The sequence below is a fragment of the Crassostrea angulata genome, chromosome 7 (genome assembly GCF_025612915.1).
Source record: "Crassostrea angulata isolate pt1a10 chromosome 7, ASM2561291v2, whole genome shotgun sequence".
In the NCBI taxonomy this organism is placed as follows: Eukaryota; Metazoa; Mollusca; class Bivalvia; order Ostreida; family Ostreidae; genus Magallana; species Magallana angulata.
In genome coordinates, this window is record NC_069117.1 from 15634895 (window position 1) to 15653993 (window position 19099).

At 34.4% G+C, this 19099-nt stretch overlaps 2 protein-coding genes across 4 annotated transcripts; both read left to right on the forward strand.

Moving 5' to 3' along the window:
- Positions 1-405: 405 nt before the first annotated feature.
- LOC128155743 (zinc finger and SCAN domain-containing protein 2-like) lies at positions 406-6196 on the forward strand. Of its 3 annotated transcripts, none has more exons than XM_052817585.1 (5): positions 406-471; positions 2208-2279; positions 2414-3185; positions 3311-3943; positions 4198-6196. In XM_052817585.1, the coding sequence occupies exons 2-5, from the start codon at positions 2217-2219 to the stop codon at positions 5145-5147; spliced, it is 2418 nt and encodes an 805-aa protein (XP_052673545.1). In that variant the 5' UTR covers positions 406-471; positions 2208-2216; the 3' UTR covers positions 5148-6196. The 3 variants fall into 3 exon arrangements, with proteins under 3 accessions (XP_052673545.1, XP_052673546.1, XP_052673547.1); XM_052817586.1 differs by lacking the exon at positions 406-471 and adding an exon at positions 576-654; XM_052817587.1 differs by lacking the exon at positions 406-471 and adding an exon at positions 1613-1869.
- A 1070-nt stretch (positions 6197-7266) lies between these two features.
- LOC128155215 (ANK repeat-containing protein nipk-1-like) lies at positions 7267-17318 on the forward strand. Its single transcript, XM_052816820.1, has 9 exons — positions 7267-7459; positions 9881-10026; positions 10362-10689; positions 10959-11484; positions 11861-11987; positions 12390-12618; positions 13326-13447; positions 14225-14515; positions 15141-17318. Exons 1-9 carry the CDS (start codon positions 7378-7380, stop codon positions 15189-15191), a joined length of 1902 nt encoding a protein of 633 aa, XP_052672780.1. The 5' UTR covers positions 7267-7377; the 3' UTR covers positions 15192-17318.
- Positions 17319-19099: the final 1781 nt, after the last annotated feature.

Sequence of the window (19099 nt, forward strand, 5' to 3'; positions counted from 1 at the left end):
TCTGATAATAAGTTTTTTCTTCTTCTAGTATAACTTTTATATCTGTCAGAATTGTATTGTTTACTACAAGTGTATCTATACGCTTATTTTTATAATTTCTTTTCTCAAGGGATAGAAAATATTTTGTTGATTTTTCTCCTTCTTCGCACCATTTTGCATGAGATCTTAACATGATACCAGTTATCATTTTTATAGTACATGTTACTTATAGTTATTGACTTTATAATAGTAATATTCATAAATAATTTGCAAATATATAATAAATAAATATTGTTGATACACAGTATATATATAGTTTACTATAAAATAGCATAAACAAGAAAAATTAGCTTCTACAGGTCATAGATAAGATATCAATCCGGAATTGGTTACATTGTTTATTTCATTTTATACTTACATTTGTAGTTCGGATTTCCGGAATGCTTCTGCGAGGCGGAAAATTCTCTCCAAATTACTAAAGCGCATATTTAGGTAAGTATCACTTTTCTTGTTATTTCATGCTATTTCTTGTAAGTTGTTAAATAATTTTTCAACTGCAAACTCAGTTTAACGGTATTTATCGTTGACGGTTCGAGTTTACTCGGGCTTCCCTCCCTTTCCAAACCTTTTGAAAATTGCAAATGGCGTCCAAATTTCACAGACACTGAACAAAAGGTGATTTGTTTGATTAATTGTTTAATTCCTAGTTATATTGTGTCATTAGTTTGCTCACAGTGTTGTTTAATTTACTTTTATTGGAAATAGTTCGAGTTTACTCGGTTACTGCAAATGGAAAATGTTTATTTCAAAATGGCGCCTGTACATGACATTATTACACAAAGATCTCCAAAGGAGAGAAGAAAATATGCTAGATAGTTATAAACATTCTCCCAAACTTGATGGACAATACGAATGGTCAACACGAATTTAATCCGAGATTCCTCTGTTACTATGTTGACATAGTAATTCTACCTAGGCCTATATCAAATTTTTAATTATCTAACATTTCATTTAGTCAAATACTGTATTATGCAGATAATAAATGTAGGCCTATGTAGATTTTTTTTTTTATAAATTGTTAATTTCATATCTGCACCATCTCTCAATAAGATATAGAAAGAATAATCCTACTGTGACCAGGCTACGCTCAGGTCACAGAAAGAATTCGTCCCATATACTTGCAATGTAGCAGCCGTGAAGCGGATCAGCTTCGCGTTGATTTTAAGTCTGTTAAAAATAATCTGCAAGGGAAAAACACATTTTTAAACATTCCAAACCTTTTTGAACATGCATATGTAGTTTAGTCCACAAAATACCCATTTAATGAGTCGTACCAAGACATTTTATAAAGATACACGTTTAAATTTGCCTTCTATTTTGTCGGAAATTGCAATCAGAATGTCTCAGATTTTATCATTAACATGGCGACCATAAACAGCGAATTTTCAAACGTGATGTTAAAAGTGGCAGTGATTTCGTTGCAAAAACAGTTGATGTGTTAATATGGGATTATAAAAGAGTAAAATTGTAGGTATTTAAGACCAATCATATGAAAATTTAGGCGAGATACAGCGCAATATAATTTTTTTTATTTGCTACAAAGCGAGTAAATGGGACGAATACTATCGTTAAACCGGGTCCGTAGGACATCTGTCAATTTAACGATAGAACATTCTATGATATCTAAATAAGATATAGCATCTCACTCAACTTGAAATTCAGCATTATACATCGTAATAGAATGACCACAACTAGGCTTGAACCAATTACCGTTCAGTTCAAAAACCAACCCTCTTCTGAGCTAAAGGATTAACCCACTAAGTAGTAGGAGCGGGGCAGTACTATTCTATTCCCTAGACATCTCACACGAGACTCTTCAATCCACCCCATGTGAGTTATTTTGTTGTAATGTAATAAAGCAGATGTTATAGCTTCATGAAGCTTGATGGATCTGTTTTAACTTAAAAGTTACAGGTAACTTTTGTATTTTATTTAATAAATATTCACCAGGGCTGTGGGTTCTCATTGACTTAAAACTCAAACTTATTAGGGCTCAATAGGTATAAGCCTTGAGTCCATGAGTATGCATAGTGACTGTGGTCTTTGATTATCTTGGTTAGCAGTAAAATTTCTGATATATGTCTTGATATTAGTATCTATTTTTAAGAAAATATGAATTTCCATACAGTGAATGAATGATGAAAATTTGCATCATTATTTTTTTCAAGTAAAGCAAAATGGACAACAACACAAAGCCGTATGTTCCACCCAATCTGGAGAAAGAGCCAGAATTGGTCCAGGTAGGTAAAAGGTTATACTTTAATCAAATAACTTCATGAGTGAATTAATAAACCACAATAAAAAAAAATATCATAGCAAATGTAAATTTCTTTCAGTTTGTCAATGTCTCATACATATTCATTTCATTTTTCAGACTGTAAAAATTCCAGCACAAAGTCGATTGAAAGAGGAGCTTCTAAAGCCTATGCCGAACAAAGTCAGTCCCAAATCTCCAACTCAGATTATTATTCCTGCCAAATACTCTGGCAACAAGCAGTCGACCACACGCCTAGCAGCAGGCACCAAAATCATCCTCCCTGGTAATGTTGGGAAGTCTGGCCAGCCATTGCAGTTCATTGTCACCTCCCCCAACTCATCCTCACCTCGCTTCTCAATACAAGGTGGTCAGGGACAGTCTCTTATAACTGGTGCTCGCTCTATTCTTCCAAATATTGGCGGCAGACCCTGTAAGATTATTGTCAGCTCCCCACAGACAGTCACTACCACTGAGACTACCTATCTTCCACAGACTACAGCAAGCACCATTCAGTATGTTGTGACATCACCTGAGGCCAGTGAGCTGAAAACTGTTTCATATGAAGAGGACAACAATAAATATATCATAGAAAACACTGAATCTGAACAGACAGAGGAGATGGTGATTGAGACACAGGATGTTTTTGCTACGCAGGAAATTGCAGTGGATGTGCCCACTGACACAGATGCTGCAAATTCTTTGATTGCTATCGCAGAGCAGCTGCAGCAACCCAAAGTAGAAAACTTTGTGTACATGGTAGATGACAAGGGGGACAACTCTGGCATCATTGCTGAACATGCTGTTGTTGGTGATGATATTGAACCAGCTGAGGTGGAGGTGGAGAGTATGGAGGTTCAAGACATTAGGAGTTCACCTCGTAGAGGAAAGAGTATGTACTTTTATAGTGAATGTTTTGTGCATTTTGCAATGGTTATTACATTGGCTAGTGTGTTTAAAAATCTCACTATACTTTTTTTCAATTGTTAATTGTACTTACATTATTTTTTGTTGCAGAGGCACAGCAGAAAAGACAAACAAAATCAGGAGAGTTTAGTGATGATGGTAGTTATGGCAGTGATGCTGATATGAAAGCAAAAATTTCTAACATTGGACTAGATCATTTGTCATACTTATCCTCCAGACCCAAAGATCAACCAATGAGTAGAGTTATGGTTTACTCCCCTCAAGCTAAGGAAAGACAGGCAGCCTTTACGTCAGATGAAAGTACTGACTCAGAATTTTCTGAAGAGGATGAAGATGACGATGATGATGAAGATTACCGAACCAGGCGTGTCAAAAGACCAACGTACAAGGCCAAGAAACCAAGCAAGAATGTGGTCTCCAGGACAGTCAACTCTTGGGTGAAGAAATATGTTCCAAAAGCCAGTCCCAGTGATGGTGAAGACAACAGCGATGACAATGAGGATTACAGTGAAATAGGAGTCCCCAAGGAGCATCTCCTAGCTTGCTGCGAGAGATTCCGTAAAGTGACGGAGAGTGTCGAAGAGCTCATGAGAAACAATGCCAAGACCCGCAGTTACAGGGAGACCACCAATGCAAGTGGTGACCGAGTATTTGAATGCTCAACTTGTCACAAGCTGTTCACAATGAGAGACACCATCAAAAAGCATCTGATACGCCACACAGGTGTGTTGAGAATTAATTCTAAAAAGAGATTTATGTTTCATTAGGCTTTAGGTTTTATATTTAGTTAAAGAACTAGACATTATTGTGTATATAAAGGCAAAAGGTAACTTGAACATGCTGCATATATGTTTATGACACAGGCTCTTGACATTACAAAAAACCTGTATAATGTCAAGCATTTGTATTAAAAGATATTTATTCTCTGTTAACATGAAATGTTTTGGTTATCAATGTTTATTTCTTTTTTTTTTTAGGACAGAGATGTTTCCAGTGCACCAAATGCAACAAGAATTTTATGTTCAAGTATGGTTTGAAGTGTCACATGATGACTCACACAGGGAAAATGCCTTGTGTTTGTGCAATATGTGGTGGTAAATTCATTGAGAACAGCAAGCTAGAGGTCCACATGAGAAGGGTTCACACTTCAGAGCGTCCATTTGAGTGTGCTCAGTGTGACAAAAAATACCCAACAAAAAGTGAGCTCAACAATCACATACTCAATGTGCATACAACCATCAAACCGTATCCATGTCCATTTTGTGACAAGAAGTTCTCCCATGATGCAAAGCTAAAAAGACATTTAACAGTTCATACTGGAGAACGTCCTTTCAAATGTGCATTCTGCGAAAAGGCATTTACTCAAAGAGCTCACCTACAGATCCATGAGAGATGTCATACTGGAATCTTCCCATTTGCATGCAATGGATGTGACAGAAGGTTCTACGACAAGGTCTCCCGAGACAGACACTTCAGACGTATCCATGAAGGAGTGGAGAAACCTTACTGCAAGAAATGCAATGTCTACTTCAAAACCAAGACCAGTCTTACTCGTCACAAGAGGGAGTGTGGAAAATTCAAGCAGGAAATACCTGATGATGATGAGGTTGAGGAGGAGGATGTGATGGAAGATGAAGTGGATGAAGAAGAAGAGGAAGTTGTCCCAGAGCCTAAGAAGAAGACAGCAAGGGTTAAAAGGTCACCACGGGCAAAGAAGCTTACAGTTAAAATAAGGAAAGTTGCAGGAAGGAAGAACGCCAAAGGCAAGAAGTCGGATAAAAAGGTCAGTGTAGAAGCCATGGAAATGTCAGGAAAGCTGTTCATCAGGAGCGAGAGGATCAAGGCCAAAACAGAAGCAGTCAAACGGAAATCTCAGCCATCCGAGACCACAGTGTCTCCACCCAAAAGAAAAAGGAGGTCGCGTTGAAAGCACTCTCGAGATGCTACTCAGGACTTACAGTGGAAGATAATCTGTTACTTTGTTATTGTGTCTGACATGTTTTATTGTCTGATATTTTATGTGTTAATAGACTTTTTGTTTTAAATGATGCATTAGATTATATTGTGTTAAAGGTACACATCACTCTGATTTAAAAGTTCAGATTTGATCTTTGAATGCTCTCAAGCCTAGGATGTGTCTATTGACATACCACATTTCTTTTGTAAGCATTGGAAGATTGAATTAACTTGTATTCAGATTGAAGTGCATGTAAATATTCAGTGACTTATGCTTTATAGCATTAATGAAAATGTATGGACTTACTAATTTGGAACAATACCAGTACATTGTATTTGCTTAGAACAATATCATTGTATACACAGGGGCCAAGCCCGTTTTAACATTTATTTCTTTGTTTATGGTTACATTGAAATAAATGTTAAAACGGGCTTGGCCCCTCTGATTGTTTACAAATTCAAGTAACTCAAAATGTAGATTACCTGTGGTTCATAGAATCATTATGAATGGATAAATTACTCTTTTTGATTTTAAAAATTACTTCATACTTGTTTTGCCAATTAATTGTATTTTTAATTTCTGTGTTTTTGGTAAATCACATTAACAAAAATCAAATACAGGGTGTCAGAACTTTTTAAAAATTTTAGTTTTTGATATTTTTATGCAAGATGATCATGCATTGACCCCAAGATACTAATGTTGAAGAAATTTTCTTAACTAAATCTGATAACTCCTTATGGAAATACCTTTTAATGTCAGGAAAACAATATGATTCTTCCAAGCTCAAGACTTTTCTCTTCAACAATCTCTACATATGTATGGATAAAATGTTAAGAATACTGGTACATGTCTGATTTGATGATGAAAACACTTTTCCATATTAGCTTGTTCATTTCTCGCCTTTCATCGAAAAATGAATTATCATCATTCTGTATTTTATTTGTTTATATGTAAATATTGAATGTTCATTACTAAGTGTTAATTGTGTATTAATCAAGTCAATAAAAATGATGTACATTTATATGTTTTTCAATTTCTTGTGTTGGTATTGCTATGGCAGCAAAATTTGAAATGTTGTTTAGTACTTTAATCAATATTAAAAGTCACATGAACCAAGCTTTATATGTAAGGTAATTTATTGTTAAACTAAACAAACAATTTTTAAAAAGTGCTTCCAACAAATGTTTAGATGCTTTTAACTTTTGAAAATAAAGAAATCGGCATATATTAGATGAAATATATTTTTGACTAAACAAACAATTTTTTAAGTATTGCTTATCTTATATGTATAGAAATCGACATTTGTCTGGAACACTCTGGCCTCTCCATAATCTACCATTGTTACTTTGTATCCAATGATTTTTTTTGTACAGGAAATAGGATCTTTGCCCCTGGACAACTATATCTGCTTTATAGACCCCCCCCCCCAACCTTATCAGCAAATGTCCCTAGGTCTGCATTCACACATAGGGATAGAACCATTTTAAACCTATTAACAAGAGCTTGGACATTGGGTAGTTTTGTAAACAGTAACCCATGGGTTTATGAGCTAAGACTACACAACCGGTGCATATATTGCTTGAAACCAGCGTCATTTTTTTATGTTCACTTGTTCTGACGCAAAATATAGATAATTACATCCTACTGAATGGCCAAGGTCTTGTTAAAATGGTTCTAATATCCTGTTTGGGATATCAATGAAAATCAATGGGATTAAAAATTTACAGTACAAAATTGGATTTTTTTATTGGATAAACTCCGATCTCAATAGTCAATATCCTAAATTAAAGTATATATCTTTTTTACCGAGAAAGTTGGCATTGTCTGTATTTTAATGAAGATTTTATGCACAATTTCCGTCAATAAAATTTATTAATATATTAATAGCACTGTATTTTTATATCCTATCTGGGACATGTCCTAAATTTTAATTATGGCCTGTTTTAAAAACAAAACGCTTATCGCGGATTTTATTTATAAATATAAATCCTTTATTAACCCCCCCCCCCCCCTTTCCCATCCTCTTCCAATATAATCTTTAGTCAAGACCCGAGAAGTTCCGCGTGTTTTGGAATGACGTCAGAGGACAATATAGGGGATTTCCCATGTAGGAAAAATTACGTTTGCATCGAAGTTGGCGAGTTCATGAAACTTCCTTAACTTTATCAATAAGATTTAAAGATGGATACAAGATTCTGAAATGGGTACAGACGGTTTAGTGTACAAGAGAGAAGCTTCGGAACAAGATGATTCGGTGGAAGACCTCGTAAATATTACGAAGGGTAAGTGTTTATGTGTATCATCTGTACTGCGTATGTATACTGTACATACTTGTTGATTCTTATAGTGTACTTTTTGACTGTATATGACTAGTCAAGCGAAACACTCCAAGAAAAAATTAAGGTAAGTTGGACTTCATGATCCCCAAAAGAACACCTTTGGACTGATGATACGATTATACTCTATAATGATGTAACGTTAAGTTTAACGTTACCTAACTACATTAGAGAGAGATAGACAGTCTTTACCACACAATTATGATGCATATTTACACATCAAAAGTCTCTGCCTTCATGCCAGGCTTTCAGTACTTCAGTACGTTGATTGTGAATTTGGCATTATTTAAATAGTTTCTGAACCTAATTATAACATTTATTAATGGTATTTTTATTTTACTATATAGTGTGTAAATTATTGATTTGCTCTACACGTTTTAAATGTCTTACAGGTAATTGTCACAGGTGTATATATATTTGTTGAATATTTGGAAATTCCAAAACTATAACACACCACCTTTTGTAGGCCTGTGGAATTCCCTTTTCTGTCACTGATTATGATAGTTAGTTTGGGAAATTTTAAGAAAAACCAATATTTAAATGTCAACAAGTTAAATACATTAAACAATATTGAGACAAATAGAGATTCATGTCATTGTCTGTAAACTTAGATACAGGTAATCAGGTTATTAAGTGCATATAAAAGGATTTAATGCTGTGTAATTGCAAATAATTTAAAGAGCAATTTAATTTAAAACATCAACTGTATACTCTTTATTAACATTTATTTTACAATGCTCATAAATATGTGAGCTAGCAGATGTTAATTTTCATATATTTTATAATTCCATTTTCCAGAAAATGCTTGATTATATATTTATATGTACCTGCTGAATTCCACTCAGATCAAGTGCCCAGAAGATATGTTTATATTCATGAAGTAGATAACATGCACAATGAAATAATATGTCCATGAAATATAGCATTCTAAAGTAAAATATGTGTATTTTCAATTTTATAAATTGAGCAATTGAGCAATCAATATTTCAGTAGACAGTACATTAACAATCCCCCTAGCTGATAATTTATTAATCATTATGTACGCATAAAGTGTATATGATACAGCACTCAAATATCTCTTTTGACCTTTGATCATTTTATGCTAAGGACATATCTCATATTTTCTTCTTTGACTCATATGTTTATGATATGTGCTCTACAGTTTATGCTTACAAATTACAAACTGTTTATAAAAAAAGCATTTATCTGTTCTAACCCACTTTATATGAGTGTAAATTCAATTTAAACTATTGAATTTATATCTATATGTAATAATTCAATAATGATGCAGGTACTGACAAAAATTAAGATGAAAATACTGAAAAATCAAAAGTTTAGTACAAAATTCAAAGGAAAATCCATGCAAATTGATGCATTTTTCTGAACAAACTATTTAGGGTTCTCTAATCCTCAGCCTGAAAGTATTTTTTTTAATCTTAGAAATGTTTTTTACACTTCAAACTTTATATTAAATGAAATAAAAAGAAATTTTTTGATGGTATCCATGCATTTTACAAAGTAATTGCAATTTTGGCCACGGTGAATATAATGGAATAAATAACATATATAGGTAGAGATCAAATTTTAAAAAAGGTGTTATCGGTGAAACGGTGGCTCGAACCTTTACCTGTAGGTGGTAGCTAGATCTCCCTGGAGTCACTTAGCCAAGCGGTTTGTTTAATTGCATAGTGTAATATTAACACTTCAAGACTAATAAAATTTGTCTATATAAAAGGCAGATTAATGGTACTGATAAATAAATTCTGCATAATTTAGAGTTATCGGACATTGCTGAGGATCGTAGATTGTTAAACGTCATCTTTAAAAATTTTATACATGGACATGTATATAGATGAGTGTACTAATTTTACATTTCACCAATAAAAAATCAAGTTACAAACAGATATTGAATACTGTATGCAGGGAAATATTCGCGCCCCCCCCCCCCCCCCCCCCCCCCCCCCCATTTTATTTTCGCCCCTTTCGCCCTCATCAAAGGGCGAATTTATGACTGGGCGAATTCCTATGTTCCACTTTATCTCTTTAATACACAAGCGTGTCTGGGCGAATTTAAGATGGGGGAAACCGTTTGCAAGTGTTGATGGCAAAAATAACCCTGTATACAGTACTAATATGGCATAGCTTTAGTTTGGTTTTAAAAGCTTCTTTTACCTCAATAATAGTTCATGGTTAAGAGAAGTTAATCATAATCAAAATTTTCAGGTGCATCTGATTGGTAATTTTTTGGCATTTCAGCAACCTTAATTCTGGTTACATTAAAAAGAACAAGTATCCAGGTATCAATATTGAGAAACAAAGAATTTGTAAATTACATATTAGATAGTTAATGTACATTACATATTCCAGGGCTTACACTGACTAAGAAGAAAGCAGACAAGCCAACAGAGGACCTTATTGATCTATTGGATAGTCTCAAACTAGGATCAACCCAAAATCAGACAAGGGGAACCACTAAAACCAACAAAAACAACAAAAATGAAAAGAACAACGCTGTAAGTCATATTTTTATCAGAAAGGTGTCTTTGATTTTTTTTTTACATCCTGATTTGAAGGTCATTTCCAATTTATGTCTTTTCTCCACCACGGGAAATACTATTGTTGTCAATATTAAATGCACATCTTTTTATATGAATTAATTTTTAAATTGACAATTTTCCAAAGTGATGATTATTATGATGGCTCAGTGATGTACATACCCGTATATTATTCATTTTCCTGATTTGTTGTGTCATGTTACTTACCTGATATTTTAGAAAATCTTCAATTTTTAATAAGCAAATACCCGGTATATTTTTTCAATGTGCGTGACATCTTATTTTTGTTCCAGGCACTCCAAAAGAGGGGCCCTGGTTTCCAATTAGAAAATGGTTACCGGCCCCCATATAGCACTACAAAAAGAGAACCAGACTATGTCTATAACAACAATGCAAACTCTCAGTTCCCATGGTCAACAGTTTCCAAAGAATACAACTATGCGCCAGGTTTGGACTCAGGTTGTCAGATATGGAATGAGGCCGCTCAGAATTACACGCTCAGGGTTCATCAGAATAAAACTGCCCAAAAGATTAAGGAGTTGTCCAGCAAATACCTGTACGACCCTGTGAGACCACAGAGAGATGTTAAAGCTTTAGATGTGCCCGATGGGCCGACTACTGGTTAGTTTTCTTTTCACATAAAGCAGAGAATTTTGTAGCAGTAACTTAAATAAGAGACAATGCTTGTAAAAACGGGTCTTTAAGTGTAGGTGTGAAATGTATAGGCTAATAGAGTTCAATCACCCATAAGATGTTTCTGTGAATTATCAATTTAATGCAGACTTTGAAATCAAATTTCAGAGAAATTTTACTCTTATTTTTATGTGATTGCTTTTGTTTTAATGATTTGTCTTGCTGAAGGATTAACACTAGCTGATGGTGTCTTGCAGATAATGACTTAGAATGTGATGGCTATGCTCCAAGGTTGACTCTGGATGATAATAAACTGAATGACATTCCATTAGAATGCCCCACACTGGACCTGATTGACAATGTCATAAGCAGTCAAGACAAAGTTTTATCTCATTCTTACTCCGTGAGCAGTTCATCCTCATACAGGCGGAGTCCTCCTTTCTATGCAAGTAGCCCCTCCTCGGGCTATTCAGGATCCCCACCCCCCAATTTTTCCAATGAGCCGTCACCATGTTATATTCCTTCCCCAGCTTACCCTGCCCTCTCCTCCCCCACCTTATCTCAGACTAGCCAATCCCCTGCCTGCCCTGACTCAGTGAATTTGGATTTCCGGGACCTAGAGGAGATTAATGCAGAAGATCTTGTGGGTACCAAAAAGAAAACAGACAGTTCTTCACACAAGTCTACAAAACGTCCGAGTAGTATTGATGATGAGTCAAAACCTTCTCCCCCAAAAAGGACCAATGTTGATGCTATGTATGATAAGGACCTTGATGAAGACAAGTGAGTTACTAGATCATATCAATTGTATGATTAATTGAATGTCAAAACCTTCTTCTTTTATTTTTCAAACAAGACTCGCCAATTATGGATTGTTTGATTAACATTTGTGAGGAAATTAATAGATCTAAAATACATGTATGTACCATGGTATGTTGTTTTTAAAATGCTGAGGTTAGTAGGAAGTAAAATTATTTAAAAACTAAAATTTTATGATTTCTTTTGATGTATATTACCGGTAGTTTTGTTTTTCCACTGTTGCCCTAACTTTGCTTCCTTTTTACAGTAAAAAATATTTTTGATAAAAATTTGACAATTTTTATGGGTGTGTTTAGTTTTGTATTTCCATTGATGTCATCAATTTGCTTCCTGTTGACAGCATTCTTCACTCGGTCATCATTGCTGGAAGTCAACTGGGGTTCATTGAGTATATCATTAATCTACTGCTAGAGGATGGGGAGGATGTCCTGAAAAAGATCATCAATGACCAGAACCACCTACAGAGGGTACGTTTTGGGTCAAGGATTAAAATCTGTTCATGCACATGCATGTACATGTGTCCAAGATTGATTTTTCTCAGTAATGTATCAACTACTGGAATGCTTTTCTGTATGTGTTATCGCTTGCCTTTCAAAGTTTCTTGCATCTAAGAGATACATAACCCTTTTGTGATGAGATCATATAAATTTATTAAAAAATTCACAAAAATTCAGAGGAAGGACTCTTAAGGGGGGAAAAAAGCTTTAAGGCAATGAAACTAGTAGACTCTTGACTGCAAAGTTCCATAGTCACAAATTTTCAAGAGAAATATGGGAATGCCATTTAAATGAGAATAAAAAATTGCTGGTACACATGTAGTAGATTTTATTTTTCTTCATAAAGATAATGACAGAGCCTTTTACTTGCAGACACCCCTGTTTTTGGCTGTACTAGATGGAAGAGCTGATGTGGTCAAACTTCTGGTGCAACATGGAGCAGATCCAAACATTCAGGGAAAGATCATAGTCAGAATGGATCAGTATGAATTCCGGGCTCCTCTTCACATTGCAGCGGAGATGGGAGACCAATATTTAGACGTACTGAATGCCTTGATTGACTGCGAGGAGACAGATTTGGACATTCGCAGTCTAAGTGACAGTAAGCATTTTCTGGGATGATCATTTAATCTGATGATGACAAAGAAGATTAGACCGGAATAACCCAAAATCCTTGCAGATGAATTGGGATTGTGTCTTATTATATTGTTTGGTTAGACAATTGAGGCATCAATATTTTCAAGACAGCCTTGTTATCTTGTTATTTTCAAGGAAATCTTGTGATCAATTTGCATTTTTTTTCCAAAAACATAATCAAAGAATAAGGAAATTCATGTGGGAAATTTTTTTTTGATTTAGAAAAAAATAATTGAATATTTCAATACAGCAAGTATTTCCTAGAACTCATTAATACGGTTAATGATTATTTGCATTGCCTTGTGTTTAATTTATATACATATATTTATGATATAAATAAAAATTTTAATTCAACACTGATATATCTAAGTGAGTTTAACTGTATTGCAGTGTCAAACCTACTTTAAATTGACTGCTTGACTTATTTACAGGCGCATGTACCTATAATTTATCTATGAAACTAGGAAATCAGTTTATCACAAAAAATAAAAATGTTAGGGTACCTGTGAGGGAACAAATGTCAATCCTTCAGTCATAATTAAACCTTACAAAATACACTTTGAAGAATGTTAATGACAATTCTGAGAACTACAAGCATCCCACAGCTAATGTTATTATAACTTTTACCGGCAAGTTTTTTACTAACTACCTGTCTTTTTGATTTTTTTCTAGGGATTACACCTTTGATTTTGGCACTCCAGACTCACAGATGTAGGAAAAGTCCTGCCTTCCCCAACAGCTGTGCTGAATGTATAAAGACCCTAGTAGATGCTGGAGTATGCACAGACGAAGTGGTGGGTCATCAGTATTACATTCACTTCAGAATCTAATTAATCTGTTTCCCTAAAACCCTGTTGATTGGAGGATATAGTGTTGAATTTAGATGTTAAATTCCTATCCTGACCCATTGTGAAGAATTTGTGCATGGGAAAAATTCAATAGTCTTTATCTGTCTTTTCTTTCACTAAGTATATTCAAATAAACATTTGTTTCCTTAAAAGATTACTGGTTTACTGGTGAAAGAAGGAAAGTTTTGTAATGTTTAAATTTCATGTATAATAGAAGGAAGTGCATGCTGATTTTTTGCATTGGATAGCATTTCATTTACAAGACAGTTTGGATTACTATAGGAAGGCATATTAATGATCATTATAGTTTTGAAAAAAATATTTTTTATCATATACCAGTATCTTTACACATATGTAGGAAACTTCTTCTAAAATCGTTGTTGCACAGATGTCATTTGAGAGTACAGTCAAACTTCATTATCTCAAACTAGATGAAGTTTAAAAATTCAAGATATCGGAGAATTGGAGATATTGAGGATAAAATACTTAAAAAATAAGTTGTTGGGACTTACAAATTACTTCGACATATCCAAGGTATTCAAGATGTCAGTGTTCAAGATATCGAAGTTCAATTGTAGCTGGCCATGGGTTTAATCCCATCCTTCAATAAATGTTTATTCCGTTACTTATTTTAATCTTGAACTTCTTGTGAAGAAATAATTTTGTCATGATTGGTACACATGTCAGGTAATTCAGAAATGTGATGATATTTATCTATTGCAGGATGACAAGAGCAGCAAAACTCCTCTGATGTTAGCGATTGACACTATGGACCTAGATCTCATTAAGTTTTTCCTTTGTGCTGAAACTCCGTCACAACATGCTGATGTGGTGTCCAAGCTGCAGGCGGTGACCAGGGGTGGTGACACCCCACTCCACATTGCAGCGGGAGTCAGAATGGAGAGTAGTGTGGAGAAACAGAAACTTCTGCGAATCATGATTCAACGTGGTGCTGATGCTGATGCAAAAAACAATATTAACGAGGTTCCTAGAGATATCGCAACGAATGAAGTGGTAAATATATTGACTGGAATATTAGTGTCTTTGAATGTTCGCTTACTCTGTCCATCTGTCTGTAACTGTTTCTGGTTATTTTTTAAGGGTCATGAACTTTTTCAGCTCCTGCAATAAAACTTAATTTTGGTGAATCGTTGAGACTTAAAGAAGACCCTTTTGGTTATCAGACATATCAAAGGTCAAGTTCAGGGATTCATTAAATGATATCCAGATGTCTTGACTTTCCACTCAGCTTTCGCAATAGATTGCGATGGGGATTCTCTAGCACTTAAAGAATATCCCTACTTATTAATTAGATCAAAGGTCAAGTTCACAATTTTATTGGTTCAGTAAAATAGTTTGTTGATAATGTCTTCAGTTCCTTTTGAGCTTTTGCAATAAAAATCATCAAATTTTTCTCAAAGACTACTGGGTACCCTATTTTGTTAATCCAAGGCCACAAATTCATACCATAAAACAAAGTACTACTATATAGCTACAACATAAAATGCACTAAAGAAATTTATTTACCATATGAAGCATATAGATTCTTTTCAATTTATTAATTGGTATTTTAATGCATGAATATGGATCTCATGTTTTTAAAGAAAACCAATTCATAACTTTCATTTTTTTTTTTCAGTGGAAGGACATTTTCATTCTCACAAAAACAACATCTGACACTGTTTCGTGATCTGCAAGAAGAGGAAACTTAACAGAGCCTACCTTCTTATTGTGATTCATAAGCCTCAAGTATTATAAACATGTATTGCAGGCAAGGTCATCCTCAGAACATCATTTTTTGTACATATCTTCTGCATACCACCATCCTTGTGTGTATAGTTAGTCTGTACATATACTGTAATCACAACCCTGTTTTGTGTTGTTATACACAGTACCTACTGTGGTTAGTCTGTACATATACTGTAATCACAACCCTGTTTTGTGTTGTTATACACAGTACCTACCGTGGTTAATACTACATTGTACGTGTCAACATTTTTACCAGACACCCATCATGCTGTGCTGTTTTCAAACTGACAACGATGATTTTATTTTTTTCTTTTATCAAAATATTTATTAGCTTTACCATCATTATCATTCAAATTATAAGATTATTTGTTCCCATTTCTTATAAATATTTGCCTGTATATATGACTTAATGTAATTAGAATTGTGCTGATTATATATTCTTGTTTTTAACACTATGTTGCAGAGAAAAACCATTGTGCACACCAAAGGGAATTGAGTGTGATTTCATATTGAACTTGGATTATTTAGGAGCTTCCTCTTAAACTAATAGTAGTTTTACCCCAATTCAGGATTTACATACTGAAATCTACAAAAGTATTCAACAGAACAGCACTGGCGTCGGAAGCAAATTGAAAGTGGGGGGGCTAGACTAATCCTCAAAATCATGAAATTCCTAGCCCCCCCCCCCCCCCGGTTCCGACGCCTATGGAACAGTCTTCATGCATAGTACATATACATAATTCAGATGATAAGATGCTTTTATAAAATGGGTTGTGACTTTATTTCTTATATATCTGATACATGTAGATGATAAAGCTGCTGCTATAAACAATTCAAATAGGTAGATAACCATGTTGACCATGAGGCCGAGTCTAATTCTAGTACACCAAGTTAAGCAGCATTTTTTTTGTTTTCAATTGTAGTTGTAATTTAATTTTCAATAGTTTTCATATAAATATAACAAAAAGGGTAATCTGTAAGCCAGAAAAACAAAATACATTTATTTGGGGTAAAAATGTGAAAACTTGGGATGATTCCAGCCAATCCCCTTGTGTCGGATCGGTAGCTGAGATTATCCTCTTTGAAAATAGGGGTGACAAATGTTCTTATAAAAACAATTAATATGTTATATAGTAAAAGGTTATGTGAGAAATTTTATCAAAATATCTGGAGTCCAGGGGTAAATTAAGAAGACTTTGCCTTGTTGATAGTAATTAACTAGCCAATCTCTTGGAAGTTTGCCAAGATTTATTACATCTCTTGCCCATTTTGTTCTTTCGTTTGTAAGAGATTGTAAGGGACTGGAACTTAATAAAATCAAGGTAGCTGCATGTAAAGTACCACTATATATATAGTACATGTACTAGTACATCAAATACATGTAATGGTGTTAAACCAATGTGGCCTAGGGGTGTCATCCCTGGTTTAACTGGGTTACCATAGTTACATTTAGATATATGATATCATTTGCTACTTAACAAGGAAACATGTAGGGCATTGAAGTGGAGTAGCATGAAATTGTGGGTGTGGTTTATGCATACACACGAGTATTATAAGACAAGTGCTAACTGTGTGATGGAAAGGGGCTGGCCTATTTCCTCAGTATTCTAGCATCAGAACTTCTGTAGCTTTATAATTTCTTTAAGAGTGTTTTAATGGTACCAGTAAATTTTTATTGAAAATGAGCATTACATAAAGAATTTACATTCAAAGCTGGATTGTGAAAATGTTTACTGATTATTATATATCAAAACTTTAATGAGCTTTAAGATATATTGATAAGATTTGTGTTAGTTATTTACAGATATGTGTTATTTTCTTAAATATTTTGAGTTTTTAGTGAAAGGGAACGCAATTTCATAATATTTGTTCCATTTTCACAGAGTTCATTGAATGGGAAACTGATCAAAGATAAATCTGTACAGCTTTAAGTGAAGTGACTGATGCATAATAGACGGGATTATTTTGCATGTTGGTGTAAGGCTTTTCTGTTTAATTCTTACTGTCAGTGAATTATCCAAACCCACTGTTTAATTTCAATTGGTTTTAATAAATATGATCCAATGTTCTTATTTCGTTATTTTATTCAAATAATCTGAAAATGATCAAAGGCTGTTCTTTGACATGTATATGTGATGTAAATAAGGAATAAGGAATCATTCTTTGAGTATTATGAGGTGATAATTTTGGTCGGGGCGTGATCAAATCCAATAAAGCCCGAAGGGCTTTATGATAGATTTGATCACGCCCCGACCGAAATTATTACCTCATAATATTCAAAGAATGATTCCTTATTACTTATATTTATATAATTTTAAGCAATCGTATGATCAAATATATAAATATAAATAAGCAAACCCCGCTGGCGCCTCAATTTGGCGTCATTTGTATTATGGGTTATATAGTACAAAATCGATATGTAGTGTTATCACAGGCAAAGACACTGGAAAATGTAAATATAAGGTAATAATGTTTTGAATAAATTCATTATAATTTTCACTTTTGTTATGTATTTTATAAAAGTATCGTTAAATAAAAGCTGGAGGTTTTAATAACTACTGATAATTTATGGTAAGAAATTATAAGGTTTCCTTTCTGTGGATGGCCCTGTAGTAATCAGTCGATTTGACATCGCTTTTATTGGAATATTTTTTTCTTTCTTTGTCCAAATTTAGGTCATACTGCACCAACAGAATAAGCGTTTAAGGCTATAGCAGACTGATGTGTTAAATCCTTGTACAGACCATATACCAGTCCCCCCCCCCCCCCCCGGGTTCATGTTTCATCCACACAGTGCCTTTGCAAAATTGCAAAGTTTTGTTAAAAAAGGGGCTTCCAAATAATCATCAATTCTTTAAAATATTTACAGTTTCATATATAATGCCCACAATCACACAACCGCCCATTACGTGATAAATTGTTATCGGAGGTTGCATGACAAACGGCAACAAATTACAAAAATGACTTAAGTGACTTAAACAAAATACATGTTCATTATATGGCCATATTTGTCACACCCCTCCCCTAAATACAAAAATCACATCCTAGTCCAAGTTGCAGTAAAATTTACAATTAAAGAGAACATAATAGCAACGCAGTTTGTCTTCCACGACTGTAAATGTACAGAAGAAAATATTTTGAAATTTTATATACCGGTATTTAAACTATGTGGCTATATTGACCCTATCTTACGGCCTAAACCCAACCCAGTCACAACATAGGTAGAGGGTTTCACGGAGTCGGACATAACCATGCATTCATTTCACGTCCCACTACTGTGGACGTAGATAGTGAAGGCGATTTTCTAATAATTAACATTTTTACTATATATCCATATTGACCCCTCCCAAGGGCCTAGCTGAACCCCCAGGCACGTAGCATCAGGGGGGGGGGGGGCTGGCCCCCCACTTTTTCTTGCAGCAACAATTTTTTTTAAATTTACATAGAAACAAGAATAGAATTCCTGGGTCCCCCACCTGTCAAGCAGTATACTAGTATTGAGTCTATCGACCAAGGCTAATTTAGGAACTTGATCAAGGTATTAGTGGTATAAACATTTGGTATAAATTTAATGAAAATCCGTCAAAATTTGTAGGCATGAGAGCGCTTACAAGGTCAACTTTTGGATAAAACGGAGTCATTATTGTGGTCAAAGTCCCATAACTCCAATAAAATGTATCGACCAATGCTGATTTTCGAACTTGACTAAAGTATTAGTGGTATAAACATTTGGTATAAATTTAATGAAAATCCGTCAAAATTTGTAGGCATGAGAGCGCTTACAAGGTCAACTTTTGGATAAAACGGAGTCATTATTGTGGTCAAAGTCCCATAACTCCAACAAAATGT